Source organism: Ochotona curzoniae, unplaced genomic scaffold (assembly GCF_017591425.1).
Source record: "Ochotona curzoniae isolate NIBS_2020 unplaced genomic scaffold, NIBS_Ocur_1.0 contig_2688, whole genome shotgun sequence".
NCBI lineage: Eukaryota > Metazoa > Chordata > Mammalia > Lagomorpha > Ochotonidae > Ochotona > Ochotona curzoniae.
The window spans coordinates 2,566,236-2,579,918 of NW_024465553.1; the positions used below are offsets into that span (position 1 = coordinate 2,566,236).

At 53.2% G+C, this 13,683-nt stretch overlaps 1 protein-coding gene across 1 annotated transcript in view; it reads right to left on the reverse strand.

Annotated features, from left to right (window-relative positions):
* Window positions 1-11,678, reverse strand: part of EML1 (EMAP like 1) — a 74,077-nt gene extending 62,399 nt beyond the window's left edge. The window contains exon 1 of the mRNA XM_040975548.1: window positions 11,554-11,678. Within this exon, the coding sequence (XP_040831482.1) occupies window positions 11,554-11,620 (67 nt within the window). The 5' untranslated portion in view covers window positions 11,621-11,678. The remainder of the gene's footprint in view (window positions 1-11,553) is intronic.
* Between the last annotated feature and the right edge of the window lie 2,005 nt (window positions 11,679-13,683).

Sequence of the window (13,683 nt, forward strand, 5' to 3'; positions counted from 1 at the left end):
GCAAAGGGGGTATTAACAAAGCACAGAGTTTGTGGGGGATGATGGAGAGACTTCTGGGATGAATGGCAGTGATGCAAGCCCAACAGTGAACGAGCCTGACACCACAGAACTGCATGCTAGAAAATGGGCAGACGGTTCACGCTAGCTTATGTCTATTTTGTCACCATTTAAAAGAACACTGAAGGCTTCTGGGAAAAGCAACCGCACAAGGAACCAGACCAAGGTCTCACCAGCTCCAACGTGCTGTGGCTCTCCAAACTTGCCATGCAGCAGCCACTAGGAGCAAATGGCCATGTCACACCTTGGCTCTGGAACGACATATTTCTTATTCCACAAGAAGATGTGGGGTCCACAGGGCGAATGGTGCCACATGCTGCCTCCAGGCACAGCTGGCTGGCCAGAGCACCAGGCTAGCAATGTCGTGCGCCTGGCACAGAAGGCCTGGGGGGGGCACCAGGTGAACTGTGCTGAGTTCTAGACCATGCAAACTTCCTGGGGTATGGTACTGAGGCTGAGAGGAAGGGCTGACAAGGGAAAGTGGAGGCCAAACGATGTGAGATGAGCAAACAGCCAGTTCCTAAAAATCAGCCCAAATGGCAGGATCCAAGTGGTGGGGAGGCAGGCAGAGGGTGGCAGCACAGGGAGTGGTTCTGTGCCCTAGCCCTGCTGGGGAGCCACGTGGGACTCGTCCAAGTGTCAGTGTGTGAGATTTTTGAAGAGGAACATGGAGACCATGAAACTGGCCCTCAGAGATCCCTGCAATAACGCACCAAAAGGCACACAAACCAGCAAAGTGTGAGGCTGCTCCCGCAGGCCACCAGCTCCTGGGGCCCAGCCCAGGCCCGCCATCCGTGCCCTCTGCTTACCCAGCCTTCATTCCTTGGACACTACTACGTCCTGGCTGTGCTGCAGTTGCAGTCATCGGAACGCATGGGTACAAATGCCAGCTCTGAGATCTACCAGCCAACGCATCAAGAACAAATGACATGCAACTCCCGAGCCTCTGCCCTCGCTGCAGTCAAAACAGACAATGCCAGTCGCCATGTGCCAGGGGCACAGTGCAAGGGCCTGACAAGGGAACGCAGGGCATCAAAAAACCAAACTCACAGGAAAAGACACTAAAAGATAAGCTTGCTTTTTGCACAAAACTTGAAATCCAGGCACAGTTTTTCATGCCACGTATTTTCCACGAACATGAAGATCCCATCACATTATACTTAATATGCGTTTCATTTTACTTTGGGAACCAAAATACATCGCGCTTTCCACTGCATTTCGCAAAGACTGTTGGCAGAGCTCTCCAACATGGACAACACTTAGACCAGCTGCTTGTGTCTTGTGAGTGCATATCACTGCTCCCTGCTTCCATGTGCAAGAGTATGGACACACGTTCACACACACACATGCATACACACAGGTGAAGGCACACACACACACATACACACACACATGACCACTGGGAAATAAAGACAGATGAAATAGATTCTCTATCTTCAAAAAGCACGGGCACTAGCTGGGCAATCACCCCTCTGTGGTGTAAGATGTAATTAAGCACAAGTTGCAATCTGAAGACACAGCTTCACATAATGAAACCACATCAATACTTAGAGATTGTTTTCAAGAAAGACAAGGCAAAGGTGCAGCAGCCAGATGCTGGCCCCCGGGGCGGGAGAATGGGCAATGGTGCACACTTCCTTGCTGAAGGACTAACTCAGAAAAGCAGCGCTAATAGATCGTTGTCTTTATATGCACCTGGGCCATCCCCTGGGGAAGCTGCCTTATTGCACCTGCACGGTGGGCACACATTGCAGACGACTAGACAGGACATGAAGTGGCACCATCAAGTCCTAGTCCTAAGGTGCTCAATGTGGCTACAGGAATTCCTAGCACACACCAGAAGAGGCCTCACTCCACTCAACTGCTTCTCTAGGAAGCCTATTTCTCTATGAATTAGTGTAATTCTTGTTACATAACTGTTGGGGGAGAAGGGATAAGTCAAATCCTTGCCACTGTGACAATGGCTGGCTTCAGCTTCCTACTTCCGTATCCCGGGAGGCAGCAGCTGATGTACCCAGTGCCACACTCCTGCCAGCCACTGGGCTGACTCAGTGGCATCTCGGGCTCCCGGCTGCAGCTTGGATCATCCTGGCCATTGCTGGGCATCTGAGGGATGAACCAGCACAGAGACAATCTCTCTCCCCTCCCCCTTCTCTCTCTCTCTCCATCAGCCTTTGCCATAAATAAAAATTTTAAAATTTTTTTTTATTTAAAAATTCTGCTTTGGGGTTGGTGCTGTGCCAGAGCAGATTGGGCTACTGACTGGGATGCTAGCAACCCATGTGAGTGTTGGCATCTTTGGAAGCTGCTCTGCTTTCTGTCCGTTTCCCTGCTGACGCCTGGGAAGGCAGCCGAGGATGGCTCAGGTGCTCAGGTCCCTGCCACCCATGTGGGAGACCTGGAAAAAGCTCCTGGCTCCTGGATTTGGCCTGGCCCAGCCCCAGTTATTGGGAAGACTTCTCTCCCCAACCCTTTCTTTCTGTGTATATAACTCTGCCTTCCAAATCAATCTTTTTGAAATTTGCTAGTTTAGCCAAGAACTACTTCATTGTATCTATTTCTTGGGCTCAAAATCATTTGTTCCAAGCCTGTTAAACAACTAAAGCCTTTCTACAAATGTTTCTACCCCCGATCCAAGTGAAACAGCGCCCAGCCCGAGGCACCATAACAATGTTGCAGACCAGTTTCCAGAGCCTGCCCCGCGTCTGGCCATCCTGCACCTGCACGGCTCAGGGTTGTTTCAAGAAGACTCCTTGGTCTGAAGTGTCCTCAGATCTGAATGTCCAAGTCTGTACTGATTGGGGAAGTTAAAAGGAGTGCACATTCACCTACATGCATGTGTCTTGAAACAGGCATGTAAACACTTGTGATACATGATGTATAAATACATAAAAGCACATCATTTCAAGTTTAGAGGAAAGTGCGTGCACGCGCTTGCTCTAACACCACTTAGCTCACACCTGTTCAACAGGAGGCATTGTGCCCAAGCAGTGTGGGAGGAGCTGCTGAGAGATTAACACAATGGAGATGGGCCCCTGAGGGATCTAAGCCACACTCACCAGGAAACCCGCCCGGCTTGAGGCTCTGCCAAGATGCAAAGCCGATCACCAGGAAACTGCCTGGAAGGAGCTTAGTGGTTCAGCTCAGGAAGGGCGACTCGCCCCACTGTGCAGCTCGGCCAAAGAGGCTGTGAGCCCCATGAGGGCCCAGGGGCTGGAAGGAGGCGCTGAAGGCTTTGACGTAGGAGGCTGCTGCCATCTGTGTCTCCCAGGAGATGCCTTGTGTGGCTCACTTGTCCCTGGGTGAGCCTGTGGACTCACCCTGCGGCTGCGGACAGCTCCTGTCCGGCCGTTTCCCTGGCTCCAAGCCCTGCACCTGCTGTCTGTAAATGCGCCCCAGCTCGTGGGCTCACAGGTCCCGCATACTCCGCGCGGCCAAACTACCCCCATCACGCCCTTTCCCCAGCCTCCCCAAGTCCACGCCCTGCACCCTCATCCCCAGCCTCGCCTGCCCTTGGTTGGATGAGCACTACCATGGCCTCCTCCCTCCCCTCCGCCAGGAGAAAATGACCTTAAATAATCAAAGTCCATGCCTTGCCTCAGGGTCTGCCCTAAGCCCTCCCCACTGCTAGGAACAAGACCAAGCTCCTGACACCTGCTCATACTCCTAACAGTCCTACCTGCCACTCGACTTTTCTGACACAAAAGGGCCCCCTGGTCTCAGGGCTTCTTCGGAGCTGGCCTGGTGTGCAGTGTCCTTCCCTGACTCTCACCCCTCCCACCAGCACTGCGTGGCTTCAGAAAGTCACATGAACACAGGACACGCAGCTCCCTGCCACTGGCTCCCAGGCAGACAGGGATGGCTGGCTCCTGTGACCAAAGTGGGCTTGCGTGGCCGAGACCCCCGGAGCAACATGGCAACGAAACTGGGTGGGCTAACAAACCAGTGCTCGCTCAGTATACAAAGGACTGGAGTGATAGGGCTGGGGGATTAAGGCTGGCAGCAGAATGACCAACCAGGGGTTGCTGTTTGATCCAAACCTAACCCTGGCCAAGGGATCAGAAAATGGCAGAGGATGGACAATCCAATTGCACCAAAGAAAGCACTTCAACTGGCCCATCTGGGCTGAGGGAGATGTGAGGCCATGGCAGAGAAGGGCCTAAAACGGCTGACAGAATGTTCCCAGGGGAGGCCGTGCTCTGAACTGTCACCTGTCCTGCAGGTGTGCTCAGCCACACGGGCTGCCTCAAAGACCTCTTTGAGGGTTCGGGCCTGATCCCCGCCATCCTCTGCCATCTAGCTGCATGGCACTGGGGTAATGGTCCACAGTCAGGCCAGCGGCTGCGTGGTGACATCAGGCCTGGGCCCCCAGGGCCTCTAGACAGGGGAAGGTCTCCTGTGGGCTCAGGGCCTGGCTGACAGTCAAGGGCAGGAACCCCCTTGGACATCATCTGATCCTGCATCAAATTGGCCCTGGGCCCTAGTGGGTAGTTGAAAGGCAGAAAGTTTCCGTACCATCCAGAAAACTGGCAAATGCATGCATGATGGAATTTTAAGACACAACAGAGGCAGCTAGCATTCCACACAGCAGGTGAAGCCACCGCCTGCAATCCAACGTCCAACAGGGGTGCTTGTATCTGCCCAGGACACCTCACTTCCAATCCAACTCCCTGTTGACGGCCGGGGAAAAGCAGTGAAGGATGAACCAAGTACTTGGGATCCTGCCACCTTATGTGGGAGAGCCAGACAAAGCGCCTGGCTCCTGGCTTCAGCCTGGCTCAGGACTGACCACAGAGGCCATCTGGAGAGTGAACCAGTGAATGAAAGATCTCTCTCCCTCGCTCTTGCTCTCACTTTTGTCTCTCTGTAACTTTGGCTTTCAAATAAATATATTTAAAACACACACACACACACACACACACACAATTAAGTGCTCTACAAATACACAGTTCCTTTTTTGAATTTTTTAAAGGATTTATTTATTTTTATTGGAAAGGAAGATTTACACAGAGACAGAGGAAAAGATTTCAACCTACACGGTTTCCACATCAACAGCATATGAGTTCACGCCCCAGATAGCCGCAATGGGCGGAGCTGAGCCCAAATGGAATAAGGAGCCTTTCCCGCGGGGTCCCAAGGTTTTGGGCCATTCTCCGCTAGTTTCCCAGGACATAAGCAGGGTGCTAGATGGGACATCCAGGACATGAACCAGCGTCCATCTGGAATCCTGGCACTTGGAGGTGGAGGATTTGCTAGTTCAGCTATTGTGCCAGTTCCAAGACATCTGTTTTTCAAGAGAAGGTATGAGAAAACTACATGGCCTCAGCAACTAAGAAGAACCAATAGCTGTTTTGATTTTCAAGCCTGTGACTTTTCTGGCCAAACGCCTGGATTTGTTTACAGCGTCATAAGCACTTGTGGTCTGGCTGCAGCCTCACTCCCAGGCAGCCGTGCACCACACAGACCCATTAGAAACTTACTGGGCGTGAGCTCACCGCACACTTTTCCAGGACAGCGTTTGATTCTGCCATCACAGGGTGGCCACCGGGTCTCCGTGACCACCTGGCCTGTGAATACACACGTGGTTCGCAGGGGTCCAAAAGCCACTCTTAAACTCACCTATTCTACATATCAAAGCTAAGAGGAACCGTCAGAATTGCAGATGCCAAAGGAAGTTTAAGATTATTAAATAGACTATTTTCAACTCGCAAACTAGAGGTGCTTAGAAATTACAACAATTTTCAGGGCCGGAGCCATGGGCTTGAGGGAATAATTCAGTAAGTAGAAGACCTCTCTTTCTCTGCTGCCTTCTACCACTATCATTCTGCCTTTCAAATAAAAATTTTAAATCTTTAAAAGCAAGTGAAACAATCTTCAAGGCTAGTGAAGATGACTTGCCCAAAGATCGCATGATTTCAGTCTGAGCCAGTGAACAGCAGCCCCTTGGCCAGCCAGGGTTACTGGGCCACACCAGGCCACATGGAAGCAGTGGTAGGTGCACTCTGCCCAAACTTTATTTTTTATTATTTTACTTTTATTGGAAAGGCAGATTCACAGAGATAAGGAGAGACAGAAAGAAAAATCCTCCATCTGCTGGTTCAACCCCCAAATGGCTGCAATGGCTGGAACTGAGCTCATCTGGACCCAGAAGCCAGGAGCTTCCTCCAGGATCCCAGGGCTTTGGGTCCTCTACTGTCTTCCCAGGCCACAAGCAGATAGTTATATGGGAAATGGAGCAGCCAGGATATGAACTGGCACCCATATGGGATCCCGGTGCAAAAAAGGTGAGGATTTAGCCACTGAGCCATCAAGTCGGCCCCTTCTCTGTCCCAGCTTTAGAGGGAATCTGTAAGTTCTTTCATGTGACATCCCCCGAGGACAGAGGGAGAACAGGTTAACAGCCAGGCCTCACCCTTCAAGGCCATGATCAGGCTCCACACTGTCACTGGGATCTGACAGGACGCTGCTGGTGAAGAAACCCTTCCTTGAAAAACAGCAGCTATGCAGCAGAAAGGACTTGGCCACAGCACATGGCAAACTGCGGGAATTTCTGTAGGAGGTAACGACGTGACGTCACAGGAGAGGAGCTGGTACCTGCGGCTGTGAGATTAGAAGTATGGACTTCAGAAGAAGGAAGGTGATGCACCCCGCCCCATGGGGGTCTATGTAAACATCAGGTCTAGCACACCACACGCAGTTGCATCAAACATCAACAAGGCTACAGGCAAAAGGAAAACCAGTGGCCTACAAGCCTCAGAATTGTAGCTTACTATACTGTAGCACTTGGCTGATCTATTACTGGGCTGGCATGATGGCTCAATTGGCTAATCTTGCCTGTAAGTGCTGGGATCCCATATGGTCACTGGTTCATGTGCTGGCTGCTCCACTTACCATTCAGCTCCATGTTGTGGCCTGGGAAAACAGCAGAATATTGCCCAAAGCCTTGGGCCCCTGGACACACGTGGGAGACCCAGAAAAATCTCCTGGTTCCTGCTTCCAGATTGGCTCAGCTCCAATCATTGTAGCCATCGAGGCAGTGAACCAGAAGATGGAAGATCTTTCTCTGTCTCTCCACATCTCTTTAAATCTGCCTTTCAAATAAAAAGAAATTAATCTTAAAAAAAAAAAGAAAAAAAGCCTTGACAGGTTTGTTTCAAAAAAAAAAAGAGAGAGGAAGGAAGGAAGGAAGGAAAGAAGAGAAAGAAAGAAAGAAAGAAAGAAAGAAAGAAAGAAAGAAAGAAAGAAAGAAAGAAAGAAAGAAAGAAAGAAAGAAAGAAAGAAAAAAGAAACAAAGGCTACCCTAGAACATGGACAGGAGACGTGGGCCATTCCCTACAAGCCTGACGGGCAACCCAGGCTGGGTGTTGACAGTGTACAGGCCCAGCAGCCCACCCTGCCTGCAGGAGGCCCAGGGTGCATGGTGAGCCAGGCAGCGCCTTGCCGGTCTCTGGGGCTGCTGGAGCACAGGTGGCAAAAGCCCCGCCTCCCCCTGGCCTGGATTTCAAATGCTAGAGGGGGCAGGGCAGTCTGGCAGAGCACACGCCTCCCAGATAAGCTTCACTTACACGCCAAGGCTTAAGCGAGTGAGCCCCAAGATGAGGTTCCGGTTAGGTCCCTCCTATTACCCCAGGCACCCAGGCCAGGTCACAGGTGCTCCCAATGGTACCTAGGAAGCTGTGATGGAGAAAAGCTCCAAAAAGAAAGAAAGAAAGATACCAGCAGGCACCTGTGGCTTTCTTAGATCTCAAATAATTCATATGGTTCCTCAAACCCTGAGACCCAGCCATGGCGTGTGACCCAGCAACTGGGCTCCTAGGTTCCGACCCAAGGAAATCCATGCATACACGTGTGTGGACGCAAGAGCACATTCCTGACAATGGATGAGAAAAGGGTGGCCAATCCACATGCGAGCCTCACACAGGTTACGGACAACACCCAGGCCCAAGTGGCAACGGGGTGACTTTCAATCATTGTAGGGTTTCTAAAAAATTTAAATTATGTGTATACATACACGTACACATATACATCTACATATATTTGAAAGGCAGCGTTCACAACAATTAGGCCTGAGCCTAGAGCCCACAACTCCAACCAGGACTCCCGCATGCTGGCAGGGGCCCGAGTATTCGATTCATGCTCTGCTGCCTTCCCCGGCACGTCAGCAGGGAGCTGGATCAGAACCGCAGCAGCCAGGACCTGACCCACATCTCTAACACAGGATGCTGGCTCAACCCGCAGCACAACACCAGCCCCTATTGTAGCTTTTCTCTTCTACCTTTTTTCTTTTTATGAATTATCCATTTGAAAGACAGAAGCACAGGAGGGTCTGGGTCTTCTATCTGCTAGTTCACTCCCCAAACGGTTGGGAAGCTACACCAGACTGAAGCCAGGAACCTGGAATTCATCTCAGTCTCCCATGTGGTTGAAGGGGCCCAAGGAATTAGGCCATTTTCTGCTGCCTTCCAAAGTACATTGGCCATGAGCTGGATTAGAAATGGAGCCACCAGGATTTGAACCAATGCTCAAAGGGGATGGCAGCACTGCAGGCAGCAGCTTAACTCACTCCACCACAAGGCCAGCCCCAAAAATTTTCTTAAGCACCAATATATATACATACATACATATATACACACACACATATTTATTTATACAAGCTCACTTTACAGATTTATAAGTACTTTAAAAAACACACACAAATTTTCTACTTAAATGAGAGCACATTCCTAGAAGAGGGAAAAGACTAGGCTTTCGGGGAGGCCAGACAGTGCCGAGAGCTGTGTCCGGCGACCACCACAAACCCCGCCAGAGATTCACTGAGCAGAAATTACAAGCCACAAGCGTGTGCAGGCAAAGTATCACAACTTCATTCATTAGAACCCGTTTTCTCTTCTTCCTTCCCAGTTACACTTTCTCTGCTACCGCACACCAGAAGGAAGCCTGCTAAGTGCCGGACTAACTTAGCAGCCACAGGGCCTGGGGTGTACTTAACATATGCAAATGTATGAGCTCGTATATTATGCTGCTGTCATCTTGCCATTGTCACGCAAATCTCTCATGGAAAAAGAAGACCTTTCCCCCCTTTTCTGCCTATGTAGCTAATGAAATATCCAAATGTTTAATTTGGTTCTTGAAGAAACGGTGTTTCTGTGAGTCATTGCTTTAATTGAATCATCCTAGTCATTAACTAAATGCTGTTCATTTATATTTTGACTTCATGGAAGCCCCTGAAAATGAATCAGTTCAGTCAAATCATCTGTTGCCTAAGACATCATCAGGGACCCCTGGGTGTCTATCCACTGGGCCACCCTTGCTTTAAACTCAGTTCTTACAAGAGTCTAGAAAAGAATACACTCAGGGCCCTGTGCTGTAGCCCAGTGTCTAAAGCCTTCACTTTGCATGCATTAGGATCCCATATGGGCACTGGTTTGTGTTCCAGCTGCCCCAGCTGCCCCAATTCCCATCCAGCTCCCTGCTTGTGGCCTGGGAAAGCAGTTGAGGACAGCCCAAAACGTTGGAACTCTGCCCCCACGTGGGAGACCCAGAAGGAGCTCTTGGCTCCTGGGTTCAAATCAGCTCAGCTCCGGCCATGGAGGCCACTCAGGGGAGTGAACTAGTGAATGAATAATCTTTCTCTCTGTCCCTCCATGTCTCTGCAAATCTGCATTTCCAATAAAAATAAATTAATTAAAAATAAAAGAATACACTCAGAACCTTTGGAGCAGAGCAGCAGCTCACTGGTTATGATCTGACTGAGTTCTAGCGTGATTCTCTGATCTGATTCTAGCTAAAGCAACTTTTCTGCAAACCATGACCTCAACTATACAGAGCTGTAGGAGCCAAGAGCCAGGGTAGGTTCCTACAGATGTCATCCCAGTGGGACACCACACCGACACCTCCAAGCTGGCCGTTACCAGCAGAACACAGAAAAGCAGACGCTCCCACGTGTGTCTGTCATCATGGCTGAATCGCCGTCTAGGAACATGACCAGTCCCCAAGCAAGTGCTCGAACCAGAACATCTCAGTCAACGTGCAACCCGAGTCCACCCATCACAGACATGCCCACAGACTGGTTTTTAAGATGTTATGCTTAACATTGTTTCACTGCACTGTTGGCCACGCACCTTTCACAACCAACATTAGGAGAAACCCACTGTAAACACGCAGACTCTGACCCCACTCAGTGGGCCAAAGCCCAGTCATTTCAATAGGACAGATCATCAGTTGATGAATGCAAACTTTCCAAATACAACGTGCTAATTGAGGACTCTATCTGCCTTGGGGAGAGCGAGGAGGCCGTCTCCAGGACTCTGCAAAGGTATTCAGAGGCCAGCTGAGCACCACACTCGGTCCTCAGCAGGCTCCGGGGGCCAGGGAACCCCAGCTTTGACGCCTGGAAACCAGCGTTTAACTTAGAATAAAAATTAACTCCCAGCCAGCTGAAGACAATCTTCCAAAACGACCGAGGCCCACAAGTGGCTGTTAGGGAAACTATAAGGCAGTGTGCCCAAGCCAGAATGGAGAAGCTCACAGACAGAGAGAGGGAGACAGGGAAAAAGGGAGAGAGAGGGAGGGAGAGAGAGAACAAAGATTCCTGGGGACTAAGGCAAGCCGGGCACTCACCGCTGAGCTCCTGCAAACAGGTGTGGAAAAAGACAAGTTTCCCTAAATCACAACTTCAGTTGCCAACAGGTCTAGAGTTCAAAATTCTTCCAAGACACTTAAGTAAGCTTCATACAACGCCCCCGTCCCCCGCCTTTGAATAAACTTCTGATGCAGCAATAAACCCAACCGGGAAGGAGTGATCACATGTTCTGATCAAATATGCAGTGTGCTGTGAAAACATTTTTCAACCCTGATAATGAGACACGGCGAGGGGGGGGGGGTCCTTTCTAGGGTATACGGTTTTCTATTTTGCAAAATATGCCTTAATAATGGCTAGAAACGGTGCCTTCCTGGAAAAACCGCCACCGGATTCCAGTGAAAGAACCTATCAGCCGGAAATAAAATAACGCTCAAGCAACCCACTGGGAAGCCAGGTCCACCCAACTTTCCATGTGCCAAGCTCTGAGCTGCAAGGAATTCCCGATTGCAGAAAAGCCGGGGTGCCCCTCTCCCCGCACCGCGAGCATCCCCTCCGGAAGCTGGCTGGAAGTTCTCCACCGAGGTGAGTTGGGAGGCAAAACATCAACACGTCCCCTCTTCCCCAACATCGGCCTGCCCACCCGGGCTCCCGGGTGCGCTCGCGCGGGGCCATTCCGACCGCGCGCTGGCCGAGAGCCCGAGCCCCGCGCCGCAGCCGCCCGCGCGCCTCCACCACGCCCAAGGCCGGGCCCGGGGCACGGCGCGGGCCCGCGGCCCCAGCACAATGCGCCCGCGGCGGCGGGAACCGCGCGTCCCTCCGGAGCCCCTCGGCGCGGCCTCGCCCGCGGCCCCCGGGCCTCCGCCTCGCCTCGGCCCCGCCGCCGCCCGCGGCCCTCGCGCGTCCGCCGCGCTCACCGTTGCAAAACTGGAGCAGCGAGGACGTGTCGTACAGGCTGCTGTAGCTCGAGAAGCCGTCCTCCATGCTGAGGCCGCCGGGCCGCGCCCGCTCCCGGCCGGCCAACGCCGCTCACCCGCACACTGAGCCCGAGCCCGACCGAGCCGCGGCCGGCGCTGGCGCTGGGGCCGGCCCTGCTGTGGCGGCGGCTGCTGCCGGTTACCATGGCAACCCCGGGCCCGCCGCCGCCGGCGGCCCTGAGCCCGCTCTGCCCACGAGGGGGCGGCCGCGGGGACCGGCCCGGGAGGGGGACGTGGCGGGGCGGGGACCGCGGGGACGGCTGCGCGGCCTTTCCCGGGATGCTGCCCGGGGCGCCGCCCCTGGGCCCCGCTCCGCCTGGTCCCCGCGCCTCGGCGCCCCGGGGCTGCAGGAGGCCGTGGGCGGCCGCGGGGACAAAGAGGCTCGGGCAGCGCAGAGCGGGGCTGGGGATCTAGTGCGCGCAATTCCGGGACCCACTCGAAGCTGCGCGCTGCCCTCTCCCCGACGCGTGTTAGCTCCAAGGCTGAGGGCACGCCAGAGCGCACGGGAGGGCGGCGGAGGGTGCCCCAGGTTGGGCTGCTGAGCGAGGCGCACCCGGAGGCAGCTGTATGTACTCAGCCCCAGCCTGGGCGTGAGATCAGAGTGGAAGAGACGCCCACCCCCAAGCCTGTGATGGTTTGTGAGCAAAGGGGGAGGCCGGGGGACCCGGCCTGGAAGGTCCTGGGTCGCGCAGTATCCCTCAGTGCGCGGTAGGCACGTGGTATCTAGGAGTTGCAGGTGGAGCCCAGAAGGTGGAAATAAAAGGAATAAAGGGGGTACTGTTGGGTTTCTGGGGCTCAGGAGCCGACCCTGCCTGTCTTTTCCAGCTGGGACCCCAAAGATGGCAGGAGTGTGGCAGGCTCTGTCGCTGCCCGCGTGGCACCTTTAGGTTAGGGTTAACAGGCACTGTTGCTGGGGGCCCTGGGCAGGAGTGGGGCACTAAGATGATTTCCCTGCCCCAGCTGTCAAGAGCAAGCACAAAGAAGAACAATTGAGAAGGGGAACAATTCCCCAGGGGTGGGAGGGGAGGCTCCAGGCTGCTGGTGGTGTGATAGACCCAAGGTGTGTGTGTGTGGGGGGGGGCAGGTTAGAGCCCCAGAGGAGGAGATACGGTCTGCTCACAGGTGGGAGACGGCAGACACTGAGGGAAAATGGAAACCAAGACCAGAGCCTGCAGGCGACGGAGCTCCTGTGCGCATCTCCACACGGGTGGACCGGGCTCAGGGCGGGTTAGGGAGCTGAGCAGGTACAAACTGGATAGCAACGCGCATGCCTGCCACTGCAGCAGCACTAGGGGGTGTGCAGCACTCCAGGCCTGGGGTCGAGAGAGAGGAAAGCAAATGAGAAAAGAGCCAGGGTGGAGTTGCTGTAGGACCATCCACCTGGAAAGACAGGACAGTCCAGCCGGGACGGCAAAGCCCCAGCCCCCATCAGGGGCATCCTTGGGCAATCGGAGTCAAAGATGTCAGCAAAGCACTTGTACATGAACATGGAGTCACACAGTTGCTGGGCAGGGCCTGATCACGGAGAGTGCAGGTTTGCAGTGTCCCACGCTAATCCTCAGATCAGGCCCTTCTGGCTGGTGACCTGGGGCATGGTGGCAGCAGATGGGGCCAGCTTGGTGGTCCTCAGGGGTAGGGTACATGCAGGCACGTGGAGGGCTTTGGCAGGGAAAGGAGTCAGAAGCAGAGCCAGCCAGCCCTCGGCGAAGGCAGGCGTGTCCCCTGCGGCTCTGAAGCGCACACAGGTGCTCACGCCCTTTGCCTGTCCCTGTCTCTCTGCCTCTGCCCCCATGCCTTTCCCATCTCTCTGCTCTCTCTTCACTATGCACTTTCACACTTTTACACAAAGAGGAAAAGACAGGTGTAAGAAAGCTGAGTCGTGACAACTTTTTTTAAGCATAAGAGAAATGATCTCCATGAATAAATGATGAGAAGGCGGCTCTCTAGAAGAGGGAGCAGCCCCTGACGTTAAAGGTGGAACGTGTGCCCGCCACGCTGTACTAAGGGACAGTCCCAACTGGAAAGACAGAAATATACTTAGAAGTTCAGGTGCAAAACAGAGCCCACGAT